This window comes from Harpia harpyja, chromosome 23 (genome assembly GCF_026419915.1).
Source record: "Harpia harpyja isolate bHarHar1 chromosome 23, bHarHar1 primary haplotype, whole genome shotgun sequence".
Classification (NCBI taxonomy): domain Eukaryota; kingdom Metazoa; phylum Chordata; class Aves; order Accipitriformes; family Accipitridae; genus Harpia; species Harpia harpyja.
Window position 1 is genome coordinate 1099844 of NC_068962.1, and position 20214 is coordinate 1120057.

Below are 20214 nucleotides of genomic sequence, written 5' to 3' on the forward strand. Positions count from 1 at the left end.
AAAAAAGGATTTTTTGGTGGCACTGAGTGGTGCAGCCCACCTTAGACCAAAGTGACATGTGTCCTTATTGACACAGGGCCTGTGGTGCCAGGGACATCTTGTTTTGAGCAGTTGTGCTTGAAGTTGGGGCATCTACTTTCTTGCTTGGTGGATTCTTACTCTTCAGGGCTGTTTGTTGACAGGGAACTTCTGATTGTGTCCTAGTGTCCCCCTGGCCTGGCTAATCTGAAAGCTACCTAGCTGTCACTGAGTGGTGAGGCTTTACTGTTGAATGTGTGAGATGTGTAGCTGCGCAATTGCTGGAGCTGACCTTAGGAAGGGACAAGGACTGAGAGGCAGCAGGCAGGGAGAGGAGAAGGCTGGGATTACTCATTTCAATGGCAGCTTGGTTTTAGATTATCTTTAAATGACTGTGAAGCAGTATGTCAAGTGTTTTGTCAGGGGTGGACCTGCATGAGATGGGACATGAACGAATAAATAAAGAGCATTGAAGAGCTACTTCAACCTGTCACAGACCTGAAAAGAGAAAACATTGTTCTGAAGATGCTTAAATAAGCAATCTTGGTCTGTTACACTTTGTACATATTGCACGTTAACAGGAAGGTGAGTTTTGACACTGAAGGAAACTGTGCTTTAGCCCTTCCCTTTGTTTTAGCAAACATATGCTTGAATTGGAGCCCATCTGCCTTGGCGAAAGTTTGCAGTTGAGAGACAGAAGAGCTCTTTCGCACATTCCCAAATAGAATAGGCTTTTTTTATGTAACGGCATCTGCATTAGGACTTGTGCCAGCAGAGGTGTCCTTGTTAGGACAGTGAGTTTTGGTAAAAATGAAATAACGAAGAAGAGAAAAAAAAAAGGTCTAGAATGAGCCTGAGAAGATAACATAGTTTTGGTTGCTCTTCTTTCTTTCCTGGTGCTCTTCTTTCAATATACTCAGCTGCAAAACATTGTCAGAAACCCCTGCGATGCTCAGTGCATTGGTGAGGACATGCTGAGAGTGCAGAAGAGACAATTCACTTTTTTTATAGTATTCCCTTACAGTTTCCTGTACACTGAAAGACCTGCACTTCACATAAGATGAGATGTTGGTCTCAGCCTAGAATGGTTTCTCACAGGGGTCATCCCTGGGCTCTTTCACTGCCTAAAGAACATGTTTCCCCATAATCCACCCCAATAATGAGGTGCATACCCAAAAAGTAAGGACTTCCCATGAGGAGCTGCAGATGTCATCTTGATTTTAAAAAAGAAATGTGTACTAGAATAAGAAACATTATTTCCTAGGGAGTTGCCCTACAGCAGTATGCTGTGATGTGTTTTTGTCCCTGCTGACACTCTCACAAGCATCCCTTCAGTGAGAGTGCTGGTCTTTGCTCCCACCATTAATTACAGAGACCCCCTCTGGCAAAGGTGAGCAGGTGGGAATGGGAGCAGGATGGGAGAGGAGCATCTTCTCTGAGCACATCCCAGAGACTGAAAGGCTTTCAGTGCCATTAGCGCACCTGCCCAGATGTGAGCACATCTGCCGAGTCACCGAGTAGGTCCCAGGGGCCTGCCTGGAGTGAATCTTAGCTATCAGAGATCTCAGGACTTGTGGGGTAGGTCTGACCTTCACTGGGCAGTCCTGCAAGCTAGCGGAGGCCTCACCATCCTGCCTGGTGTACTTTTTCACCCAACCCCTCTGCTGCTGCAGTCTTTTTATTCTTGGCCTGTGAAGCACTTGGGCTTGAGGGTGGAAGGGGCACAGCAGGTGTTTCACAACTAGCCTGGCCAAAAATGGTCCCTCTGCTCCACCTTTTCCCATCTAGCCACATCCTCTTGAAACGGGCAGAAGCCAGACCCATGCAAAATCTGCCCTGAAGGCATTTTGTGGGAGCAGGTGACCAGCAAGGGGAAGGAAGGATGTTTTATTGCCTCAGCTCTCTTCCTTCCAGTGGATTTTGGCAGAAAGGACTAGTCTTTCTGCTCTTGTTCTCTCCAGCAGAAGGGTTATATAGCAGAAGTGTTTATTCTGAAGCTGTTCAGAGTGACTGCAATTTGAATGTAAATGTGTAACATTTGAAGCTGGAGTTTCAATGATACACTTCCTTTATTAACAGTGTTTTGATCAAATAATTGAGTAAAATTGAGTAAATTTACATTCAAATATCATCTTTTTAACAGGGGATTTCTGTCAGGCTTGGTACTTTCAACCTTAACTGCTGGATCCTGGGGCTAAAAGTTGTCTTTTTTTTTTCTTTTCTTTTTTCTGTGGTAGCTGAATCGATGACAAATTTTAACTCTTCACAGCAAGACGTTCATTCAGATTCAGTGGGAACTTGAATAGGCCAAAACTAAAACAAATAAAGCAAATATTAGATCAAAAAGGGCTTCATCGGCTTTTAGTAACCTTACCGGTAGGTCCAAATTAATTTTTTGAAAGCATTCCAGAATCAGACAGGCTGCTCTGGTCTCTGGTGTTTGTGGGACTTGCTGAGTTTGGAGAAAGCTACAAAGTGCAGGGCAGGGTCAGGGGAACAGGACAGCCTCTGGGATGGAAACACCTTTTGTTAGTTCCAGTTAAGTAGGATAATAGCCAATTGCATTGACTGTGCCTGTTCCTGCTTTGTGAGCAAGCATTCATGTAACAAAAATACTATCCCAAATTGCCTTGTCAAAACACTGCCAGCAGTGTTTGCAGAGATCAAGTATTTATTTGGCTATGGAGAGTGAATTTCTGCAATGGACTTAAACAGACCAGCTTATACTGCCATTTGCCACCTTTAATTATATGTTTCAGTGCAGGCTGTACGGCATAAGGCACTCTCTCTGACACACGAAAAAACAGCTCCCCACTTAGCCCATATGCCTCCAGCCTTGCCTGTGGCACAGCTGACATGACTGTGTGCGGCTGTGTGCAGGTTCTACCGAGACCGGTGCTGCTGGAGGACTTTTCTCTGTTCAGTGTCTCAGCAGTAGCAGCAGCAGCATCACAATGAGCAAGTCTGGCTACCTGTACCCTCAAGCACTGTAGACAATAGGGAATCATTACCATATTTCCAGAACTGCAAAGAAACCTAATTGCTTGGTGAAAAGTAGAAATTAGGTAGCCTGGTTTCTTGTAGCACTTTTCCTGTGGACTTCTTGATGGCTGAGCTCACCTTGCAGCATTTCTCTTGAAGGAAACAAGAGTCTGGATTCTTCTCACCTACAAAATTACTTAGTTGCATGAAACTTGCAAGAAGTTTGTGTCTTTAAAACCTTGACTGCTTTGTCAAATTCTGGCTGAGATTGCCCAGGAAGCTCAAAAGCTACTGGTTGACAAAACTGCCAATAGCCCCATTCTGTAACCCTCATTTCTTCGAACCCCAATTCAAATCATTATTATTTTTGTCAAGCCAGGACTTTTATTTTCAGGTCAGGTCTTCCATTCTCAAAATATGATAGCTGCAAGGTGATTCCCAGGGCTGGGAAAAGTAATCAGAAACATTTTGTCCTATTGCCAGTGTGCTTTGAGGGAGGGAGAAAGGAAAATGCTTCCTCACTAAAGGCCAGACAGATCTTTTTGTACCTTTGTTCGCATTAACATTAAGGGATAACCTGGTGCGAGGGCCTCAGAAATTGCTTATTACACACTTCCCAGACCTGATCAGAAAGAATAGCTGTCAGTAATATAAACCTATTTGAAGGGAAATTCATGAAGAGCGGGTGGTAGTCTCATGAAGGAGCTAGGACATCTTTCAAGCCCAGTACCAACTCTGTTAATGGGAGATCTGGCAAGAGCAAATCACCACTCCCATGAGGCCTGGGAGCCTGCGCTTCCAGAAGAGGGGAAGCTGGCTGTCTGCAGAGCCAGGACGTGATGGGGATGGGAGCTTGGGTTTCTCCCCGGCTCCTAGTTCAGATGTGTGCTGTGCCTGAGCACTCTGCTGCCCGGTGTCCCTGAAGCAATTTCACGAGACTACAGGGATGGTCAGCAGATGCTTTTGGCCCGGATGGATTCAGCCTGCTCCCTGCACCCTCCTGAACAAATGATCAGGACATGGGAGGGAGGAAAGGAAACCTGGGAGAGAACGCGCTTCCCTGCATCTGCAGATACGCCCTGCACGATTAGCAGAAGCCATAAGGGCAGGGCATGGCTGAGTGACCCTGTGGTTTGCAAATACATGCAGTTTTAAAAAATACTTTCTAAAAATGGCATCGTTCTGGGAGGTACAAAGGCTTGGAGGGGTAGAAAACCTCTCCAGTAGTGTCTGATCAAATGCAGCCCTTGAAAAGATCAGGTAGTGCCTCTTTTTTACCAGTCCAGTAATACAAGAAACCCCAGCCCACCCCAAAATCAAACAAAGAAAGCAAACAAGCAAAAATGAAAAAAAGATGTTTCCTCAGCTATTCTTTGTTTTTTTCTAACCCACTCCAGACACAAACAGTAAAGAGAGACCTGGCTTTTGCGCCTAGCTGAGCTGGGCCTAGGACAAGACATAGAGGACAGTAAAGCTGTTTGTATCTCCCCAGGTTGGATGGAGCCAAGATAAACCCTGTTGTCACTGAGGGCAACCCAGAACAGGTTCTACCTTACACATTACTTCTCACTGCCAGAAGATGCTCTGCTGGCAGCTGGAAATTGCTGGGGTGAGATGAGGAGATTCTCCTCTGAAATACCCCAAAAAGTATTTTCAAGGAAAATTCTGTAAAAAAACCATTTAACAACAGCATTTCCTTTGAGTTCCATGACATTTGGAGCTCTGGGGAAAGGGAAACCCTAAGGTACCCCAGGGAAGAATTAGATTACCGAGGACCACTCTTTTGACTCATGCTTACATCAGGATCCTGGTCCATACAAGTATTATGCAGAAGAGATGCCTGTGTGGAAGGCAATCTCCTCTTTATTTCCTCACAGGCTACACGTGGCTACATGTTTAATTTAGTTGTTAAGATAGCTTTTCCCAGTTCATTTTGTAGCCTGTCTCCTCACTATATGAGTTCTCCCTTTCACTGTCCCTATCCCATTCCTGATTAGAGGACACATCCATGTGGCTTGGGAGGACTGCTCCGGAGGACAGCCCTGGAGCCAGCTGCCAGACTGAAGTATGCCATTCCCATGTACAGACAGGGTCTTGTGGCTCATGCTTGCTCCACACCATGTATACAAACCCCTCTTCTACAGTGCATGTTCCTTGCAGTATCCCCAACAGGGCCCTTTCAGCACTCATCCCTTCCCCCCTTTGTGCACACATGGGGGGTCCAGGATCCAGCTTTCCAGCCTAACTCCTCGTTTTGAGACACAGGTGGGGAAGAACGGGGCTGGAGGGCTAGAGGAGTTTCCCACTACTCTGGGGAAGGACGTAAGGATGACAAACTTCACAGGGTACATGGGTAGCACCTAGGATAAGCCAGAGAGGCATTCATTGTCATGGTCTACTTCAGTACCTGTGTCATAGTGAAAGGAAGGAGAAAAGCTCTGGATGCAGTGTGTAAGCTCCTGGGGAAGAAGATGAAAACCAGAATGTCTGTGCTTGCCTGGTGCTGAAAAGCTCCCAGTATGCTGCTTGGGACCGGGGAGGGACATGGATGGCGGTTTCACAACCTGGCTGAGAATAAGGTTTCAGCAGGGGCTGGGAACACTTCTGTACTACAGAGCACTTGCACAGGAGGGATGGATCTCATCTGGATCAAAAGAGAAACGGGCTTCTGGCTATGAGTATTCAGGAGGTTATCAGTGAACTTTTTAACTGGGGAGTGGGGGAAAGCCAACCAGTGGTGACATTTTTCAGGTTGGTGTTCCCAAGGATAAAACATAGTAAATTCTGTACCCTCTAGGGAAGGATACATCATGGGATAGCATAAAACAAGAGGGTTAGCATTCAAAGAGAAGGCCAGGGAACAAAATCAGTGCTGTCATTGTCTCAACATCAGGGCTTGAAGCCTGGGAAAAAAGACAGGAGTACTGGCCCATTTTGCTGATATGGTAGGCACTTTGGAAACCTTGAGCTTGTTAAAGTGAAGCTCAAAGGAACAGCTGGGAGGATTAAATCCTCACAGGTTGGTGGAGATGGCTGAGGTGACCATGCTGGGGACACAGTGGTAGGGCTACCACCCACCGAGAAAGGCCTGAAAAAGGGAAAGATGCTGGCGCTGATAACAGGAGGAAGGGTTGAGAGTGAGAAAGCATCATTCAAAAAGCTGCAGGTGTGTCTGAGTAAAGAGCACAGAGAAGAACATAAACTGTAGCAGATTAAGCATAAAAATATAACTGAGCTGTCCAAAAAGGGATTAGAAGATCAGCTAGTTAAAAAATCAAAACTAGTACTAAATTCTCCATCTGTCACAGCAGCAGCAAAAATCCTGCCTGAGAGCCTGTCAGACCATAGGACTCTTAGTCTATAAGCCTACTGTCTGTGGCAAATGCTGGTGGAGCTATAACAAGGGTCAGAACAGCCTCCTGGATAAATACAGCCTTTTCAATAACGTCAGCATAGTTTCAGCATGCAGAGGGAGGTCCTGCCTTACAAACATCTTAGAGTTTTTTTGATGAGGTCAACTAGTATTGTTGATGTGGTTGATGTGATCTGCCTGGATTACCAAAGGCTTTTGACAAAACTTCTCTGAAAAGACCTTAAAGAAAAGTCAACAGCAGCAGGATAAAGGGGAAAATCTAGCATGGATAGTTGATAGAAGGTTGAAAAAATCATAGGACTTCTGAAGGAAGGTCAGCAGGGAGTTCTGCAGGGTTCTGCACTAGTCTCTGTGCTCTTTAACAAATTTCTAAATGATGTAGGAAAAGGGGTGAACAGTGAGATGATGTGATTTGCTGACAATATGACTGGCCAAAGCACTGGTGCAGTTGTTTGTTTCAGTAAATATCAACATAGATGTAATGTTGATGTCCACTAAGTATCATCTTAATCCATGTTTGGTCTTGCAGCTTGAGGGGGTGGATAATTAAAAAAGATAATTTGCAACCTTGACCCATAAATCCCATAACTCAAACTAGAGCCATTTAATTGTTATTAGTGGTCCTAGGCCTCATTCAAGCTGAGCAGCTTTGCAATAGGTTAACATGAGAGGCAGCAGAGCTGGGGTGTGGAGGGCAGTCACTGGTCTGCCATTTGCTGCTGCTGAGAGCAAGGACGTTTTTACCTGGAGCATCCCCACCTCCAGACACCCCAGACCTCCCTGGACTGGTGCTGTGCACTGTGGGGACGGTTTCCTTCTATACCTCCCAAACATTGCTCATACAGGTACCACTGCTCGCATCTGTACTGAACTCAGTATTTGGCAGGAGGTATTTGGCTGTTGGGACAGCCTTTATGTCCATCTTGAATCAAGACTCTGAATTTGACAAACCTGCTCTGGAGACTGGTTGTGGACTCTGCCTTTAAGGACAAATTGCATTCTTGATACCTAGATCAGATTTTAATCCAAATCCACGAGACTAACATCTCTTGGAGTATCCTAGGACTCCCCTCTAGGCTGGGAATTATTTTATATTTGCAGCACATCAGAGATTGAGTGACCATACAGATCAGATGACAACATTTTGTACTGAACTGGTATAGCTCTAGAAAAATGTTTTCACACTTGAAGCAGCTCTGCAGGCTTGGAGAAATGGAACTGGGCAGAGGGGGTGGATATGGCCTTTCATTGTCAGCCCTTGCTTGAACACAGTGCAGTCAGGGAGCTGGATCAGGGCTCAGAAAGTAAATATGTTGTTCTATTTTGTGCCTCTTTAGAGAGGTGTCTGAAGATGAGCATCCTTTTTTCAGCTTTAGTACAGACCAAGCATTGCATCTGAAACACATTTTCCTCTTTAGCCATTCTATAGGCAGGTTTTCCCACAGTGGGTGGTTATGAAGGAACCTAGCAAAAAGCAGTCTCTTTCCCTAAAAATCTCTTCCTCAGTAGGAGTCTTTTCCTCCTTAGCACAGTAGACTGTAAGTAGGCATTGGTAATTGGGCCGCCTACTTCTCACCACCTTTTATGTTTCAGGAAGCATACAGTGGCTGACGAATTTCCTGAAGTATACTCAAAAATCACATCAGTTTGGATCCAGGACCTCTGATTACCAGCATGAAGCTACAGCCAACTCACACTTTCTTGCTCTTCTGCCACAATTTCAACAAACTTGGGAGGTGTCTGTTATCACCTGATGTGCAGGGAACCAGAGGTAGGGAGGAAGCTGGTGGTTTGCTCATTGCCTCGTGGGCAGAACCAAATGGTGAGTGTAGGTGGCCTCAGTTTCAGATGAGTGTTTGCTCCCTGAGGCTACCCAGGGACCTAGCACAGCTTTTGTAATGCTGATCAGGCCATGATTTTAAATTCCCCTGTTCTGGGCCTCTTCAAGACTGGAGGGTGAGACTTTCCCCATTTTAAGTGTATATCATACTTCTGATTCTAGACAGCTTGATGTGAGGAATACTAATTTAGCCTGCAAGGCCACAGCATTCTTTTCTTTATATTTCTTGGAAAAGAAAAGGCATCAGTAGGCCAACAGGACTCTCCCTTGTAAGGCCCCTGGGACAGAATTTCATTTTCTTTCTGAATATGGAAGTGATGGGACAGCTGTCATAGGAATTCTCATTTGAATACATGCCAGCAATAAGGAAAGAATATTGCTCCATGCAGGTAATTTTTAAAAACCTCTTAGCAGCTGTTCATCAGTTCAAAACTACCAGAGGAGTCTAGTGGAAAAGGAACAAGAGACATGGGTGTATTCACGGTCCCAAAACTAAGCACTTTACATAACACACCTTACATATGCTCAGAAAGAAGGTGGCAAAACAGCCCACCAGAAGTATTCCTCCTCCTCCAGCTCTTCTCTGAAGACGTCTGCTTGCCCAGCTCCACGTAGCTTCCCCGTTTTCACAGGTGCAGTGATGCCAGCAGCTATTTTTGCACTTAGTTCAGGGCAGCGCTTCAGCTGCTGGACATCTGTGCCAAACTGCTCCTTTCCTTTGCAGACTCTGCATCCCAGCGTCCTCTGGGAAAAGTGCAGGGAACGCCATCTGCAATCCCTGCCCTCCAGCAGCACAGGCAGAGCGGCCAATCTCTTCTCCCCCAGGGACGTTTGCCCACCTGTGCTGAGCCACTGCGAGCTTGGTTTTGTGAGGCGGCAGCTCATCTCCCTGCCTTCTCTGCAGAAAGTGAGGGGGTCGCAGGTTGTATTTGGGCACTGCGGGCCACTGATGGTGGAAGGAGGGAAGTGAGAAGAGATAAAGCTATCAGTTAGGAAAGGAGGAACAAAGCTAGTAATGCAGGATCTTTCCACGGAGGCTGAGGAGGTGCCTAAATGCAGTGAGTGCTCTTCTGCAAGCAAGTCTTTTCCCAAACTGTGGGTCACAGCACTCAAGAAGTGAAACAGGTCCAAAAGGCAGCTCTTAAGTGTCTAGATTAATCACAGAACAGCTAATATGCTTAGCTGCTGATAGTAAGTAAAGGCAGTCATCCTTTCCTTGCCCAGGGTGGGCACCCATGGGGAGCAAGTGAGCCCCAAGGGCTGCACGCCAGCCAAAAGTTGGAGACCAGCTGCCTTAGAAGAAACAAAACTGGCTGAGGCACCCCTGTGACGTGAGTGTCATGGTTCAGAGTGGCATGGGAAAGGATGGGAGTTCCCACCGACGGTTAGTAGGGAGACTTGTACATTGTCATCCAGACCAAAACTGTGGGTCAGCATTTTCTCCAGATAGCAGCTACAAGGTGGAACAAATGGCTTTTTCTACTGGCCCCTTTTGGGTTTTGTGACTGAGCTGGAGGGGATGGAAATGCTGTTATCTAGAAGGACAGTTTGGCAACTGAAGCTGGCTACTGCTAGTCCAAAATGTCTCAAGATGTTTCCCTGTGAGGGTCAATGAAATGAAGGTGGAAGGGTGGTTCAGATCCAACTGACTGGTAACTGTGGGCCCTATACAAGGTCAGCCAAGCCATTCCCACATTTTGATGTGTTTGATGACAAAAGAGTTGGGGATCGCTAAACTGAGGTGCAGGAACCGTTGTTCTCAGCTGTCTTGAACCTAGAGCTGGTGACTACATCCGATGTCAACGGTAAGCGCAAGTGGCAGCAGAGTTTTGTTATAGTGGAAATCTACTTGCCTGTCTATTGGGACTGTGCTCAAGCATTTGCATGCAACTTGGCCGAAATTGCTCTTTATTGTCTGGATCTAGAGGGGTGCTGAAGCAGTAGCTTTGAGAGCCTTTTATAGTCCCTGCTACACCACGAAGGGGTCCTATCAGGGCACCACCAGCCCTGCCTGTCCCTGCCCAGCATCTCCTGGGGCTCCCCGCACCCTGCCCAGGTCCCAGGACCCCCTTTCAGCCCCTCGGAGCCGTCGTGCCGCAGCAGTGCCAGTCTCCAGCTCCCCACAGCCCTGCCCGGCCATGGCCCCACTGCACCAGGGAGGTGCCCAGTGCCCGGGGCTGGGACTGGGGCTGCGTCTGACCCCGGAGCCTCTCACCGGGCCTGATCCTGACCCCACCTGCAGACCGACGTCCTGGCCTGGCCTGTGTGTGTGTGTGGGAGAGAGATGAGATTTGTGACGAATTAAAAGTTAAAATGAGCAGACAAATTCATTGCATTTTGAACAGGTTTTGTTTCTTCCCCTGCAAAATTAGATGAATCATCTCTGAACCATTTTTCTGCTGACAGGAAATGGTGAGAATTAACATATATAGCTGGGCCTCAGCAGGAGGAGGGTGGAAAACATGAACCAGACAAAAACTGGAGGATCCAAGTAACTGCATTTTTAAGAAATGTGGAGAAGTAACTCTCAGTTCTTCCACCTCCAAAATGGGGATGGGCTTTACGCGTTTGGGAAAGGTGTGGCAATGTGAAATGAATAAATGCAGTGCAGTTAGATACTCATGTGGAAAAGTCAGAAGGAATGGGAGGAAAAGGAGCAAACAATTCAGGAAGAATTATCCTCAGTATATGTACAAACAGCTGAACACTGAATCTCTGTAAGGTGCTTTTCCTAGGACTTATAATGTCATCTGTGGTAGCCACTATGCTTTGTCACCTAGTGACAGGTTAAGTATCGCAAAAGGGACATGCAATAAATGGAGAATTACCTTAATCTTGCAAAAATTGCTTGTTGTCTTGCAGGCATTAAGTTTAGTTTGGATTACTATGTATTTTTTCAAGTTAGTAGGCATATGTTACCGGTTATAATAATCTATACTTTTCATGCTGGCTGCGAAGTGCTCTAAAGAGGCTTTCAGATCTAGCTCTGCAGTCTGAGCTGGCTCACATTGGTAGCACCAGTAAAAAATGTTCTGTAGGATTTGCTGGCAAATCCTTGTTACTCTAGGAGATATCTCTGTTCATTCTGACAGATCATGTAGAGACGGGCAACGTGGAATACCATTGAGGTCCTGTTGTTCTTGCGGGTCCCCTCGTCTAAGGTGAGGCAGCAAAACTTGCTGTAATTGTGATGGCAAATGCATAAGAGGGAGGGAGAATCTCTCCCAGCAAGTGTCCTCCCTATCTGCTCCCTTTTTGTGTCTGCGTTGCAGGGAAATGTGTACTACTTCCATGTATCCTAATTAAGCCTGATCATGACTAGAATAACGACTTCTGGGGCATAACATCAGGCTTTTCGTGCTGCTAATCACACAAGGAATAGTAGTATTTGGGGGAGGAGGGCAAATCATTGTCCTGGTGTATTCACTACTGAATGAGGTGACACTCTTCAGCTCTCCTCCTATGCCTTGATTTTTCTCTGGTACTTCTGCATCCTCCCCCTAATACACATGGCTTGACTGCTTGTGACATGGTCATGAGACTATATTGTCTTCTTAACAATAAAGGAAGGCAATAATGGAGTAAACACATAAGTGGAAAATCAAATAAGTAGAAACACTTAAAATAATTACAAAAACCAACTTCAAGGCCATTTAACATTTGATGGAGATCGATAGCCTCAAAAGAGGAGTAAGACAAGGACTACAACAATGCGCTACAGTGTTGCTCTGGCACATGTTGAGAAGCTTTTCCTCAGGAGACGGTTGGTGTTGTAGTTATCACTGATATACAAGATTTAGACATACAGCTGTATTCCATCTGACTGTGTGTGTGTAAGGAAACAGTCTTGAAAATATCAAATTACAGACTGGAGGAAAATGTGCTATTGTGCTGCATTATTACTCTTGCAAAATAAGAGTTGCAGAAAATGGGGGAAATTGTTTTATTGTGAGGTAGAAAGGCTTCTGTCCCAACCCCAGTATTGGCATTGCCCCAGTATTGGCATTGGTAATGTGAAAAGAATTGGTGAGTACAAAAAGATTCAGCTTACAGACACTGTAACAAGTTTAGTTTTTAAAGGACATCAGGGCTTTTACCAGACCTAGGTGGGATGGACCAGACATACAGTCATCCGCCTGATTTCACAAAACATTAGGAGACATTAATAATTTCACTATTAAATTCTTTATGCCCCCTATTACTATATGAAGTAAATGTGTTACAGTCAAGTTCTCTTGCCTTCGTAGAATTCCCAGTGAACATTGCTCTATAAACCAGCCCACTTCCAACACAACTTTGAAAGCCCAGATCCAGATTTGCTGAATTTGCCACCTTATTCACCTTCCCTCTCTCAGAGATAACTCCTCAGCTAGGAGACCTCAATGATGAGGAATAGTTATAAAGGAAACATAAGTGGGAGAGAAAAATATGTTTATTTTCCTAAAGTCCCTTTTACCATAAATATACGAGAAAAGGTCAAACTGCCTATATGAAGTTTTAAAGAATGGGACTTTGTGAATTAATTGAAGATGCAGGGTCACCCAAAATCTTCAACAAGTTCATTTGCCTTCCCTGTAGTGGAATCAGAAAGAGGAGTGAAGTGATATTTTTCCACTCACAGATCTTGCGTTTCGTTGAAATAGTGAAGTTGATCATCTGGTCAGTGTCATACGTAAACCGTGCAAGTGCAGTTTGTATACATCAGGTACAAATGCAGCAATATGATGGTGCTAAACTGGCTGATGGCCATTAAACTTCAAGGTAAATGAATTAGGAGCTCCTGCCAGAGACATGAAAATATATACAACATTTTAGCTGGTAAGGAGGTGTGCATGCTAATAGAGTAGTCACCATGTTGTAGATAAATAGCTTTGTGCTATTTAATAATAATAGCATATTATATAATAGAAAAATCACTTTGTGCTGCAGCTGAAGATTTTATGTACAGAAGCTGCTGTGACTTGATCTGTAACCTGGCAAAAGAGCAGTGAGCAAACCCTGCAATCTTTCTTCCTAGCTTGGCAGCAATATATGAATAAAGTGGTGCATTCACATCTCTTGCAGACTCAATCTCTGCCATTTTTTTTTTCCATGTAACTGAATCATACCAACAGATTTTACAGAAACAACACTGTGTGCTTTATTTAGAGTGTGGTCTGTTTCTGTATGCCAGAGACTTACGTGAAGCTCAGTGATTTGACACAGACCTCTTCATCTTTGGTCTTCATGTCCCAATTTATTGCATTAACATTAGAGAGCCTTTTGCTATGGTAACAACAGCAAAGAGTTGCAGAGAAAGAAGCCCCTTCTCACATAAATAAAGTATACGCTGTCTATTATTTCACGCACAGCCTCTGGAAACTTTAGCTTTGGAAGCACGGGTCAAAAAAAATCCCTCATTGAGTGTTTCGCTGTAGCCAGAGGTAAGAACCTCGGTAAGAGAAGCGGAGGCACAGCTTGTGGGAGTTTGTGCTACCTCACTCTCTTTGAAACCATTTTATTTTAAAGAATGACATTCTAACTGTTCACTTTATTCGCTAATGTGAAAAAGACCTTCTGAAGATTAACACTGACTTTCCTGTCTCACGTTAACTTTGAAGGAGAATTTCTAATTTACAAAGAAAAACAAAACTTTCGTGCGCTCAAGCTCCGTTCGGTTCCAGGACTCGGGATTTATGGTCCCCTCCCTACCCAAACTCCACTCTTTTCGCGACAGGACACCGACAGGCGAAAATAGGCACTTCCACGGCCTCCCACATGTGGAAAGGGGGCAATTTGGTGACAGATAAAATAGAAAAAAACCGGTTTATTATCCCCGAAGAAACACAAGCCGGAGCGCGGGGCGCCGGGCGGCGGCGGGGCGGGGCGGGGCGGGCGGCACCAATCAGCGCCCGCCGCGCTCCTATAAATGGGGGCGCCGCCGCCGCCCCCGCCCAGTGCTGCCCGCGCCGCCGTCATGGCCGAGACCGCGCCCGCTGCTGCGCCCGCCGCCGCCGCCCCGGTCCCCGCCGCCAAGAAGCCGAAGAAGGCGGCGGGCGGCTCCAGGGCCCGCAAGCCGGCGGGCCCCAGCGTCACCGAGCTGATCACCAAGGCCGTGTCCGCCTCCAAGGAGCGCAAGGGGCTCTCGCTCGCCGCGCTCAAGAAGGCGCTGGCCGCCGGCGGCTACGACGTGGAGAAGAACAACAGCCGCATCAAGCTGGGGCTCAAGAGCCTGGTTAGCAAGGGCACCCTGGTGCAGACTAAGGGTATTGGGGCGTCGGGATCTTTTCGTCTTAGTAAGAAACCCGCTGAAGTAAAGGAAAAAGCTCCCAAGAAGCGGGCAGCCGCCGCCAAGCCCAAGAAGCCGGCAGCCAAGAAGCCCGCTAGCGCCGCCAAGAAGCCGAAGAAAGCGGCGGCAGTGAAGAAGAGCCCCAAGAAAGCAAAGAAGCCAGCGGCCACCGCTGCCAAGAAAACAGCCAAGAGCCCCAAGAAGGTGACCAAGGCTGCCAAGCCCAAAAAAGCGGCGGCAGCAGCGAAGAGCCCGGCCAAGGCGAAGGCGGTGAAGCCCAAAGCAGCCAAGCCCAAGGCGGCCAAGCCCAAAGCGGCCAAGGCGAAGAAGGCGGTGCCCAAGAAGAAGTAATCCCCCGTGGAAGAAACTTCTTGCTTGGCGCTTAAACCCAACGGCTCTTTTAAGAGCCACCCAAATTCTCAAAAAGGGCTGAGACACTGTAGTTGTCACTCGGTTGGGGGGCTGTTTGGGGAATGGTAGTGCGCTGGTGAAGGCGCTTGGTTTCAGTTCAGGGACAGGCAGAGCGAGCAGCGAACCTCAGGGCGGCTTTCAAACCTCCTTTCCGCTGATCGGGGGAGAGCAGAGCAGCGCGCTGGCGGCTTCGGAAAGCCCGCACGGCGCGGGGATTGGCTGCGGCTGCGGAAGGGCCGGGCTGCGTTGCGGGAGCCCCGTCAGCACCGCCCCGCCCCCGGGACGGGGTAGGGAAGCGGTGCGTGGTCGGGGGAGTGTTGTGTGTGTGTGTGGGGGGGTGTGTGCACAGCCTGGGACCCCGCAGCTAATGAGGATGTTTAGCCGCAGCCAACCGGTTCAAAAACGCGCCGCGGCTTTTTGCTACTTTTTCAATTTAATGAAGTTCAAGCTCTTTTACTGAATTTGTTGGTGGCTCTGAAAAGAGCCTTTGGGTTTCTGTGAGAAAAGCTTCCCGGGCGTTGTTCTTCGGCTTTTACTTGGCTTTAGCCTTGTGGCTGTCGGTCTTCTTGGGCAGCAGCACGGCCTGGATGTTGGGCAGCACCCCGCCCTGAGCGATGGTCACCTTGCCCAGCAGCTTGTTGAGCTCCTCGTCGTTGCGGATGGCCAGCTGCAGGTGCCGGGGGATGATGCGCGTCTTCTTGTTGTCGCGGGCCGCGTTGCCCGCCAGCTCCAGGATCTCGGCCGTCAGGTACTCCAGCACGGCCGCCAGGTACACCGGCGCGCCGGCGCCCACCCGCTCCGCGTAGTTGCCCTTGCGCAGCAGCCGGTGCACGCGGCCCACGGGGAACTGCAGCCCGGCCCGCGACGAGCGCGACTTGGCCTTGGCCCGCGCCTTCCCGCCCTGCTTCCCGCGGCCGGACATCACAGCGACTCAGCACCAAGAGCCGTACGGAAATAAAAACAGGGCCGCGACTCGCCCTTATATCCCCTCTCAGCGAAAGGAGCGAGTTTCGATAGGCTGAGACGGCGACGATGCGAAAACAACCAATGGGAAGTCGGATCGAATTCTAACCAATGGCGATGAACTACGGAGACCTATGACTAAAAACCTCCCTCGGCCAATAAGAACTAAGGCTAGAGGAAGCCGTAATTTGCATACGGTTGCTATAAAAAGAGGGCGCTCACGCTGACCTTCACTCCACGGTTGTTTTTTTTTTGAACTAGAGACGTAGTGAAAGGTTGACTGTAATGCCCGAGCCGGCCAAGTCCGCCCCCGCGCCCAAGAAGGGCTCTAAAAAAGCCGTCACCAAGACGCAGAAGAAGGGCGACAAGAAACGGCGCAAGAGCCGCAAGGAGAGCTACTCGATCTACGTGTACAAGGTGCTGAAGCAGGTGCACCCCGACACGGGCATCTCGTCCAAGGCCATGGGCATCATGAACTCCTTCGTCAACGACATCTTCGAGCGCATCGCCGGCGAGGCCTCGCGCCTGGCGCACTACAACAAGCGCTCCACCATCACCTCGCGGGAGATCCAGACGGCCGTGCGGCTCCTGCTGCCCGGCGAGCTGGCCAAGCACGCCGTCTCGGAGGGCACCAAGGCCGTCACCAAGTACACCAGCTCCAAGTAGAGCGTCTCCCGGATCCTCAGTTCTAACCCAAAGGCTCTTTTAAGAGCCACCCACCTTTTCAGTAAAAGGGCTGACGCTGCGGTGACTTGTTCTTGGCTGTCTCGGGGATGAGACATGTAACGGTGTGAAAGTGCTGTCAGTTGTAAGGAACCCAGCACATGTACCCGTTTGCCGTAAACGCTGTGTTCTACATGTGTTTCTCGGTGGAGCAGAGAATGCTCACAAGTCCCTGAAAACATCCCGGGAGCCCGTTTCACTTTTGCGTCCGGGTTAGGGGAGGTTGAGCAATAAAACGAACGAGGTAGGTGTTCTCTTTAAGAAGTGCCCGAATCGAGCGTGTTCTGGATAGGCGGTGCTTGCTCTTTTTCCCCGTGAGGCACTCTAAGGGAACAGGGATACATCGAAAGCACAGACGGATCGCGATGACCTTATGCTTTTTTTTTTTGCTTTTTTTTTTTTTTTTCCCCCGCAACAAAAAGCTCCAGGCCGGACCTTTCTCCCCCCCCCCCCCGGCACACACACCGTTTAGCGTTCTCGCGGGCGACCGGGGGAAGCAAACCGGAGCGCTTCACGGCGTTCTCGCCCCCGAACGGCGCAGCCCCGCCTGTGGTCCCGAGCGCGGTGTTCCCCCCCCCCGGCGCCCTTCCCCTGCTCTCGCCCGCTTCTCCCTCCGCCGCCCTGTTCCGCCGCGCCCCGTAAGTCCGGCGGCCCGCGGGGGCAGTGGGCGGGCGGGAGGACCCGGCGCCGCCGCCGGGTCCGGGTCGGTCCGACCTGAGTGAGGACTGCACGGCGCTGCCCAGCGGGCGGGCCCGGCGCGGCGCGGCTTCCGAGAGGGCGGTGATTGGTCGCGGTGGCGCTCGCCGCTCGGAGCCCGTCCTCGCTTCACCAAGGCGCGCTCCCCCGGAGAGAGCCGGCCCTTAAGCCGGGGCGGGGGAGCAGCCAGGAGACGTTCGCCTCACGCCAAACGCCGGCAGCGCCTTGCGCCTGCAGCGTTCCTGCCGCGGCCCTGCACCGCACGCGGTTACCGAGTGGCAGGACAGGGCGAGCGCTCGGGGGAGAAGGAGGCTGCCGTGCGGAGGAGCCTTTGGCAGCGGTCCCCATGCCGGGGGGACGGGGGAGCGTGAGGGGGAGCGCGTCGGGAAGAGGGCGAGTCCGAGGCACGGGCGGCGGGGCCCTGCTACGCCGGTCACCTGCGGTGGTTCCTGCCACCTCCCCGCCTCCCAAACCGCTCGCTGCTCGTGGGGACGGTCCGCGCATATCTCCTCAGGCAGCGAGGGAGCCGGCGCTCCAGCGTTTTCTGGGGGGCCGGAAAAGAGCAAGCGGCCGGGCCGGGGCAGGCCGTGGCGGGAGGGGCAAGGGCGGGCCGGTTCGGCGGCTGCGGAGGCGGAGGGGGCGGGGCGGGCCGGGAAAAGGGCGGGTTTCCCGCCGTCGGGGGCCGGCTTGTCGCATGCTCGCGTCGCCCAATGGCAGCCGGCCTCGCGCGGACGGCCAATCGGCAGGGAGCTTCGGCTATAAATACCGCCGCCGCCGCGACGGCGCGGTGTCCGGCGAGAGAAAGCGCGTAGGGTTGAGTGCGGAGCGATGGCGCGCACGAAGCAGACGGCGCGTAAGTCGACGGGCGGGAAGGCGCCCCGCAAGCAGCTGGCCACCAAGGCGGCCCGCAAGAGCGCGCCGGCCACGGGCGGCGTGAAGAAGCCGCACCGCTACCGGCCCGGCACGGTGGCGCTGCGCGAGATCCGGCGCTACCAGAAGTCGACGGAGCTGCTGATCCGCAAGCTGCCCTTCCAGCGCCTGGTGCGGGAGATCGCGCAGGACTTCAAGACCGACCTGCGCTTCCAGAGCTCGGCCGTGATGGCGCTGCAGGAGGCGAGCGAGGCCTACCTGGTGGGGCTCTTCGAGGACACCAACCTCTGCGCCATCCACGCCAAGCGCGTCACCATCATGCCCAAGGACATCCAGCTGGCCCGCCGCATCCGCGGCGAGCGCGCCTGAGCCTCCCGCCGCAGCCCCTCCCCGGTTCCGGCAGGCACCGAGGCAGCCCACGCAGACCCAAAGGCTCTTTTAAGAGCCACTACGTCCACAATAAAGGAGCTGTTAACATTATCGGTTTTTAAATGAAAATACACCTATGAAAGTATCCCTATACATTTCATCATTTTCGTCGATATGTTCCGCTACTGTTCTGTCCTTTTTAGCATAATGATAAACCTTTCTTTTCATTGCGTTTTTATAAACATTGAACTGTAGAGGCATTTAAATTCGCTATTTTCAATGAAATTTCGACCGAATTGGTCGCGTTTTGGTAATTATGTATTTACACTGAACATACACACAAAGCGCTAACAGCTCCTTTATTGTGGACGTAGTGGCTCTTAAAAGAGCCTTTGGGTCTGCGTGGGCTGCCTCGGTGCCTGCCGGAACCGGGGAGGGGCTGCGGCGGGAGGCTCAGGCGCGCTCGCCGCGGATGCGGCGGGCCAGCTGGATGTCCTTGGGCATGATGGTGACGCGCTTGGCGTGGATGGCGCAGAGGTTGGTGTCCTCGAAGAGCCCCACCAGGTAGGCCTCGCTCGCCTCCTGCAGCGCCATCACGGCCGAGCTCTGGAAGCGCAGGTCGGTCTTGAAGTCCTGCGCGATCTCCCGCACCAGGCGCTGGAAGGGCAGCTTGCGGATCAGCAGCTCCGTCGACTTCTGGTAGCGCCGGATCTCGCGCAGCGCCACCGTGCCGGGCCGGTAGCGGTGCGGCTTCTTCACGCCGCCCGTGGCCGGCGCGCTCTTGCGGGCCGCCTTGGTGGCCAGCTGCTTGCGGGGCGCCTTCCCGCCCGTCGACTTACGCGCCGTCTGCTTCGTGCGCGCCATCGCTCCGCACTCAACCCTACGCGCTTTCTCTCGCCGGACACCGCGCCGTCGCGGCGGCGGCGGTATTTATAGCCGAAGCTCCCTGCCGATTGGCCGTCCGCGCGAGGCCGGCTGCCATTGGGCGACGCGAGCATGCGACAAGCCGGCCCCCGACGGCGGGAAACCCGCCCTTTTCCCGGCCCGCCCCGCCCCCTCCGCCTCCGCAGCCGCCGAACCGGCCCGCCCTTGCCCCTCCCGCCACGGCCTGCCCCGGCCCGGCCGCTTGCTCTTTTCCGGCCCCCCAGAAAACGCTGGAGCGCCGGCTCCCTCGCTGCCTGAGGAGATATGCGCGGACCGTCCCCACGAGCAGCGAGCGGTTTGGGAGGCGGGGAGGTGGCAGGAACCACCGCAGGTGACCGGCGTAGCAGGGCCCCGCCGCCCGTGCCTCGGACTCGCCCTCTTCCCGACGCGCTCCCCCTCACGCTCCCCCGTCCCCCCCGGCATGGGGACCGCTGCCAAAGGCTCCTCCGCACGGCAGCCTCCTTCTCCCCCGAGCGCTCGCCCTGTCCTGCCACTCGGTAACCGCGTGCGGTGCAGGGCCGCGGCAGGAACGCTGCAGGCGCAAGGCGCTGCCGGCGTTTGGCGTGAGGCGAACGTCTCCTGGCTGCTCCCCCGCCCCGGCTTAAGGGCCGGCTCTCTCCGGGGGAGCGCGCCTTGGTGAAGCGAGGACGGGCTCCGAGCGGCGAGCGCCACCGCGACCAATCACCGCCCTCTCGGAAGCCGCGCCGCGCCGGGCCCGCCCGCTGGGCAGCGCCGTGCAGTCCTCACTCAGGTCGGACCGACCCGGACCCGGCGGCG

The 20214-nt window shown here is 51.3% G+C and overlaps 5 protein-coding genes across 5 annotated transcripts; 3 read left to right on the plus strand and 2 right to left on the minus strand.

Annotated features, from left to right (window-relative positions):
• The first annotated feature begins 14169 nt into the window (after nt 1-14169).
• On the plus strand, nt 14170-14908 carry LOC128135513 (histone H1.10-like). Its single transcript, XM_052774503.1, has one exon. The coding sequence runs from the start codon at nt 14170-14172 to the stop codon at nt 14830-14832; it is 663 nt and encodes a 220-aa protein (XP_052630463.1). The 3' UTR covers nt 14833-14908.
• A 409-nt stretch (nt 14909-15317) lies between these two features.
• On the minus strand, nt 15318-15902 carry LOC128135469 (histone H2A-IV). Its single transcript, XM_052774444.1, has one exon. It carries the CDS (start codon nt 15812-15814, stop codon nt 15425-15427), a length of 390 nt encoding a protein of 129 aa, XP_052630404.1. The 5' UTR covers nt 15815-15902; the 3' UTR covers nt 15318-15424.
• A 156-nt stretch (nt 15903-16058) lies between these two features.
• LOC128135476 (histone H2B 5) lies at nt 16059-16569 on the plus strand. The gene has a single exon (XM_052774452.1). The coding sequence runs from the start codon at nt 16141-16143 to the stop codon at nt 16519-16521; it is 381 nt and encodes a 126-aa protein (XP_052630412.1). The 5' UTR covers nt 16059-16140; the 3' UTR covers nt 16522-16569.
• A 1477-nt stretch (nt 16570-18046) lies between these two features.
• On the plus strand, nt 18047-18595 carry LOC128135458 (histone H3). Its single transcript, XM_052774432.1, has one exon. It carries the CDS (start codon nt 18103-18105, stop codon nt 18511-18513), a length of 411 nt encoding a protein of 136 aa, XP_052630392.1. The 5' UTR covers nt 18047-18102; the 3' UTR covers nt 18514-18595.
• Nucleotides 18596-18847: 252 nt separating this feature from the next.
• LOC128135457 (histone H3) lies at nt 18848-19433 on the minus strand. The gene has a single exon (XM_052774431.1). It carries the CDS (start codon nt 19375-19377, stop codon nt 18967-18969), a length of 411 nt encoding a protein of 136 aa, XP_052630391.1. The 5' UTR covers nt 19378-19433; the 3' UTR covers nt 18848-18966.
• Between the last annotated feature and the right edge of the window lie 781 nt (nt 19434-20214).